We start from the raw sequence: 7,031 nt of genomic DNA, 5'->3' as shown, positions 1-7,031 counted from the left end.
GAGACATTTCATATGTGTATGAATACTGTTGATGTAACGTGGTTCAGAAACGAAAATGGCCATGTAGGAATCGCGGAGAGATGACTCAAATGGTGACAGAATGGATTTGACAGAGAAAAATTTATTTTTTACTACTCCCCTACTCACTCAATGGGATTGTTGCAATTGCCCAGAAGCGGTCAGCCAAAGGAGAAGAGTTGTGTTCGGATTAGAAACACACTGTGGCACGGAACTGTAGCCAAAGTTGTAGTACTATCGATACAATTGATATTTTTTCTCTAAACTAAACTACGCCATGCATAGTGGCGTAGCAACAGTTTGTTTACCATTACTACTGTTCTTGCGAAAATACTATTGTCCATATATGCATAATTATGAAATGTTCTATAATATTTATTCATTACTACCTATTTGGAATTTTGGAAGAATATATAATATAAATTATATTTTCTGTAGAAGTACATTGTGTCATCTGCAGTCAGTTGTTCATATTAGAATGATACATAAATGTACACGTGTATGTACAATTATTTTCAACATTAACTCAGCACATCCGTATGAAATTAAAAAACCTACAAACTTTTTTTGTTCAACTTAAGATTAGTGGTTTCGTTTTTAAATTAAATGTGCTTTGAAATAGGATAAGAAAAAATACCACGATTAATATTCACAGAAGTTTGTGATTATTTTCACAAAATAAATGAACTTTGTTGAGCGGCATAAACCACAATGTGATATTAACAAGTGCATATAACCACAAGCATGATTATCCATACACATACATACATATGTATAATCACAATTTTAAAGTTTCATGTTTACATGTTTTCAGGGGCAAATCGCATAGTGATAAAAGAATTAAACATGAAAACCGAAATTCGAAATTATCAGAGTTAGGGTGTGGCACAACTAAATGCCTCAAAGAGTGTCGATACTTTTCGTCACGTGGTCGATGAACAAAGGTAACCTATCGAAACTAAGATTATAATCACAAGTTACCCAGTGTTAGTGTCATCTTCTTAGCTATCGCAGAGACTTAACAGAACAACTTGCGTCTTATTTTGCGAGCTCTACATATTTTCTCACACGATTCATTGTGAACTTTCAGCAATAGGTTTGAATTTCATTATTCTACAATTTAAGATAAGATCTAAAATACAACGAACGTATAAACACTGAAAACACATCCCAAATGAAAGGCACTAGTTGCCTCGGAAAAGTATAGTAATCTTAGATGTCTTGACGTTTGAAATATTTAGTCGTTTGTTAAACTCATAATCAGGCGTACTTGATCACGACCGTTATCGCACGTAACGCATGTACAGCCCTAATTCATTACCAAAGTACCGAAAATTGAGGTCTTACCTCATATGATTTTTGCAATGTTTATCGAAATCGAAAGTTCCAATTTTGCAACCACAATAACAATAACAACTTTTGTCATTGTTGATATTTCAGATACCATACATAATCTACAATAATAGGCTGCAAGTGGTTTAGGGATTGCGCTTCGGTGCCAACGAATACAATTATAATAATTTGTATACTTTCGTATAAATAGCCACTCTTCAATGTTTCAGTAAAGTTAGTTTGTAAAGAAAAATTTCGAAGATGAGTCGTCATCAGTGTTTCTTGTTGCTTTCAGTTTTACTGATAATTCTCTGTGCACTCGGCGCCAGCACAGCGAGCGATTCGTGTAATGATGTCTTCGATACAGGGTATTTACCGGCGAGTTGCAATGAAGCAGTTCATTTGGCAGGGAAGAAAGCTAAAAGCGGTATATATAAAATACAATTACCTCCACCATACAGCGTTGGTAAAGGGTTCTATGTTCACTGTTTATTGGATCCATCGGGTGGAGAAGCCTGGACACTAATACAACTACGACAAGACGAATACATGAACTTTTATCGTGGCTGGAAGGAGTACAAGAACGGCTTCGGCAACTTGAATAGAAATTTCTTCATCGGTCTCGATAAATTGCATGCACTAACTGCCTCACAATTGCACGAATTATGGATCGAGTTGAGGGATTTCGAGGGTAGTACAAAGTATGCCAAGTACGACAGTTTTGCCATTGCTGACGAAAGCGAAAAATATGCATTGCATATTTTAGGCGCATATTCGGGCACAGCAGGTGATTCCATGTTGGAAACACAAGATGGTGCCAAATTCTCCACATACGATCATGATAATGCCGAACGAATTAATGGTGTCAATTGCGGAGAAACATATAAAGGCGGTTGGTGGTATGGCAAATATGAATGCTACCACAGGTAAACTTATTTATTTTAAAATACATATGCATTCGGAAATAATAAAATATGTGGCGTTCTTTCCAATTTTCAGCAACTTAAATGGACAATATGGTGTTGGTATAAAGTGGGAGTCTTGGCGTGGAAAACGCTATTCGCTGAAATACGTTCACATGGCAATTAGACCAAAAGAACTACTCATCAAGAACAGATCAGCAAATTAGTGTTAGATTAGAAAGATAGAGTTACCGACAGATAGTAGATCTAAACCTCCTGAAATTTTAACGGTTGTGCTTATTTTGTTATTACTGTCTACCTAGAGTCAACGTTGCCCATAGATGTCACTTTAAAAAACATTATTCAGAAGATTTGTTTGTGCCGCCATTTTATATCAATAATAAAAAGCTTTTTATACCCAATTACATGTTTACTAAAGCCTGAGAGGGAAAAGTTCAATTTCTTTTACCAAGACCTTTATTGAGAGCTATAAACAGACCTTGATTTTATATTCATATTGAAATATAAGTTTGTATTTGCAGCAATAAATCATAAAAGCAAAATAACTGATTTGTTTTTCTTTTTAAAAAGGACTCATCATGCTACAATGTTGTTCAAAACTACTAAAAGATATACATATCAGCGGTAATGGCAGAAATGTTAAATTATTTGGTACGAGTAACGTAGCCCATTTTCTCGCTATTATATAGAGCGTGTCAATATTTTCTATCTCTGAGTGTCAAGGAACATGCGCAGCAGGTTTTATCCAGCTTCAATTTCTAACTATGGCCAAATATGTATATAAAGTCTGTTTTGTAGAATAATGAGGGACACTTGTTTGCTCTGTGAAAATTTTTCGGTGGGATAAGCCTCGAAAAAATCGGGTACAAGGTTCTATCGAGCGTACTGTATGAAAGACTAAAGCCCACCGTCAACAAACTGATTGGACCTTATCAGTGTGGCTTTAGACCTGAAAGATCTATAACTGACCAGATCTTCACAATGCGCCAAATCTTTGAAAAGACTCGTGAAAAAAGGATCTACACACACACCATCTTTTTGTCGATTTTAAAGCTGCTTTCGACACCAAAAGCTCCGTCAGGATTGGGAAGGACCTCTCCGAGCCGTTCGGTACCAAACGAAGTTTCAGACAAGGTGTCTCACTATCGTGTGACTTCTTTCACCTGATCCTGAAAAAAATAATACGAGCAGCAGAGCTAAACAGAGAAGGTATAATCTTCTATAAGAGTAACTGCTGACGGTCATAACTTTGGAATCGTAGATAATTTCGTCTATCTTGGAACCAGCATTAACACCAATAACAATGTAAGTCTAGAAATCAGAATCAGAATCGCTCAACCTAAGATCGCGGGTAACCAAAAGCAATACAAATTCTCTTCCACTCCAATGTCGAAATTTCCCTTAGGTATTTGGTGTTACACTTTACAGACAATATCAATATCGAATCGTTTCCGTTAGAACCGTCCCTATAGACATTAGGGTGAAGCGGAACCGCCTACTGAACTCTTCTTTGCAAGTCGATTCACACATCGAAATAGCTTGTTCCCAGGACTTATCGTTGTTAGATATCTACAATGACTACAATGACACCACCCTGAGTTCTCTTACCGGCTCGGCCTTAGTCGCGAAAAATCAAAAAAGTTGTCGAAAAAAATTAAAACTTAACTTAGGACCTTATGAAGAGCAAATTTAGTCGAATCTTTAAGTTCACAGTTATCAATTTGACCATAAATCCTGAAGTATCTGAAGCCACTTTCAATGTCATTTTTCATTTGAATAAAATGCGGAAGATAAAAGTGTTGAAATATATGCACAACGGAAATATGTAAAGCGTCTTGAGAAATGAAGAATATGCTTCAAATGCATCGCGTTACCGGCAGCTGTGCTATGCCACAAAAGAATGACAGAAATAATATTATAATAACAACAACAATGCCACTGACAGTTTGACATAAATTTAATATTTTCGAAAGTTGACAGCGCAGAGCATAAAAGTCATTGCAGTTGCAGCGTCGAAGAGAGCAAAGAAACGGAAAGAGTAAGAAAGAAACGGCCGTAGCAACAACAACAGCACAACAACAAAGCAACGGAATATTGTCGATGAAAATGCCAGCTTGAACAACAACAACATCTAAGTCAACCGAAATGGCTGACGCGCAGCCAAACTTCAGCATCTAGCATTTTCGTGAAAATGTCGTCACCGCCGATGCCAAGCAAAATGTCATGAAGCAGCTGAAAATTGAAAAATGTTTCGCAACGCCGCTCATCGGTAGTGCGCAACATTCGTGAACACACATATGCATTTGCAAGCGCCATCCACCAACGCTGCTGCTGCTGCATGTTTGCTTTAATAAATGCGGTTGACTTACGTACGTGTAAACAATTTCACTGGCAGCGCATGGCTTAGCGAGCACAAGCACAATAATAATACTTATTCAATTTGATTATATTTTTCTCATTTTCATTTTGTTATTCTCAATCACCACGGAGCGCTTTTAATAAATCATGAGCATTTTTCGTAGCTCTGTACGCGCGGATTGACCGTCTAGTGATGGGCGATGGGCGTTGAGCGAATGGCGCCAGCTGGTGCGCCAATACATCACAGTACACACACATCGACGTCCTTTCATGTATGAGTGTGTGTTGGCATGCACCAGCTGTTAATGTGGAAATAATGAGACCTGGAGCGCTGGTTGTGACTGCGGAAAAATGACTGGCGTATGAATGGTAAATATTATTTAATGCTTAAGTAGTATTTACGAACAGCGAGAATTATCATACAAATTGAAATAAAGTTTTATAACTTTTTTATTTAATTCGTTCTTATTGAAAGCAATTCAACATTTATGCAGTAACGCGTAAAAGAGCGTCCCTATGGCATATACGGGGCATAATTCGGCATTTTTGTTAAAGTCTCACTTGTGGAAGGACATGAAGTGAATTTTACAGTTTTTGCGTTAAATTTTTACGAATATGAATATCCTCCTGTAAAACCTTTTTTTTCGACGAAATTTCTTCTCTTTATTTCTTCTTACGTTCTTCGGTTCATGAAGTTAGCCCGGCTTATTGTAAACTGCATGTGAGCGACATTTTCAATGGAGAAAATTCACACATTTAATTGTTTTCATGACTTTCACATAAGTAACATCCCATTTCATAGAAAAATTTTTCTAATGGTATTTTGTTCATTCGAAAACTTAAAATTTCTTCACAAAACCATTGTGGGAAATAAGTACCGATATTAACAATGTCATTAATTTTAAGCACTTTTTAACATAAACTAAGCTAAACGTATGAATATTAAGTAGTTCTTTGGCTATATGGAACCATAGTTAAATAAATTATCGGATGGGGCTGGGAAAAAACTGGTTACTCTCATTTTTAGTCGATGCCAGTTAGATTTTCACTATTAGACTTATTTGCTAGCTTAAGCTGGCAAGGCTAGGTACTACAGTGGAATGGCAACAAGTAAGTGGCTACCCGATGTGCGTCCGTTCAAGTTGGTTTACTATTTAATCCCTTCAAATATATAATATTTAAGGTGATCCAAGAAGTGGTACTTTTTTCAATAGCCTTTTTTTGACAGATCACGCGTGAGTCATGACAAGCTGTCATATTATTTTTGCTTAGTATCGTTTTGCATTTCATTATGGAAAGACTTACGCCTGAACAACGTTTACAAATTGTTCAACTTTTTTACCAAAATTCACGTTCTGTAAAGAATGTGTTTCGCACGCTTCGCTCAACTTATGGTCAACATAATCAGCCTACTGAGCGTACTATTCGCAATACCATCATCCTTCTTGAGATGCAGCCTTAATTGTATGTGATTGGCGTTGCAATCGTTTAGCCGGTTATAGCCGAATCGACGATAGTGCGCCACTTCTCTCTCTTCTTCGCAGTTCGGCGCCAGTTGGAGATCCCAAGATTAACCAGGTCGCTCTCCACTTGGTCCCTCCAACGGAGTGAAGGCCTTCCCCTTCCTCGGCTTCCTCCGGCGGGTACTGCATCGAACACTTTCTGGAGTGTTTTCGTCCATTCGTAAAACATGACCTAGCCACCGTAGCCGCTGTCTTTTTATTCGCTGAACTATGTCAATGTCGTCGTATTATCAGTAATTATTAGATAATATTCGACCGAATAGACCACGTCCTTCACGGCGAAGTCATCAGTCCACTTAATTGACTATGTAATGCTTGAAATTGAAGCCCGTGATCTCGGCGATATTTTGTTTCAACTACACGGCGCCGCTTCCCACATATCGCATCACACAATAGATTTATTGAGCAAATAAGTTCACGTTTTGCGCCGGTCAATTGGCCACCAAGATTGTGTGATATCACACAGTTAGAGTGAGGATATGTATTTAAACCTTTTGACCACATTTAAGCACGGTAGAGATTCCGTCATGTTTTGGGGATGTCAAGATATAAATATATTGATATTTTAAAAAATTTTATTAAGGTCCGAATAAACTCGGGGGGGGTTGGGGTTTCGATATCTGTCTCACTTAGATAATGACCTCAAACATACTGCGTTGAATACTCGTTTTTGGATTCTGTCCATTTTACCTAAAAACAACATCGCAAAGCCCAGATATAAACCCAATTGAAAATGTATGCTCTATCGTTAAAAAACGGATGAAAATTTGAAATATTAGGAACGAGAAACAACTTAAAGAAGCATTATTATATACTGTAAATCAATAAATTTGGCATTCTGCAGACTTTTTTTTTTATCTAAATCTAGTTATTGTTT

At 37.2% G+C, this 7,031-nt stretch overlaps 1 protein-coding gene across 1 annotated transcript; it reads left to right on the top strand.

The window, feature by feature from the left end:
• Positions 1-1,531: 1,531 nt before the first annotated feature.
• Positions 1,532-2,674, top strand: LOC105216033 (fibrinogen C domain-containing protein 1-like). The gene is made up of 2 exons (XM_011190287.3): positions 1,532-2,276; positions 2,350-2,674. The coding sequence occupies exons 1-2, from the start codon at positions 1,612-1,614 to the stop codon at positions 2,477-2,479; spliced, it is 795 nt and encodes a 264-aa protein (XP_011188589.1). The 5' UTR covers positions 1,532-1,611; the 3' UTR covers positions 2,480-2,674.
• Positions 2,675-7,031: the final 4,357 nt, after the last annotated feature.

The sequence above is a fragment of the Zeugodacus cucurbitae genome, chromosome 6, assembly GCF_028554725.1.
Source record: "Zeugodacus cucurbitae isolate PBARC_wt_2022May chromosome 6, idZeuCucr1.2, whole genome shotgun sequence".
In the NCBI taxonomy this organism is placed as follows: Eukaryota; Metazoa; Arthropoda; class Insecta; order Diptera; family Tephritidae; genus Zeugodacus; species Zeugodacus cucurbitae.
The sequence above is the reverse complement of the archived record's forward strand: the minus strand, read 5'-3'. Positions and strand labels throughout refer to the sequence as shown.

Bases quoted from the DNA above. Each gene is read 5' to 3' on its own strand.
- LOC105216033 (XM_011190287.3), top strand. From the start codon at position 1,612: ATGAGTCGTCATCAGTGTTTCTTGTTGCTTTCAGTTTTACTGATAATT. The intron at 2,277-2,349 runs GTAAACTTATTT...TCCAATTTTCAG, and splicing joins AAATATGAATGCTACCACAG to CAACTTAAATGGACAATATG.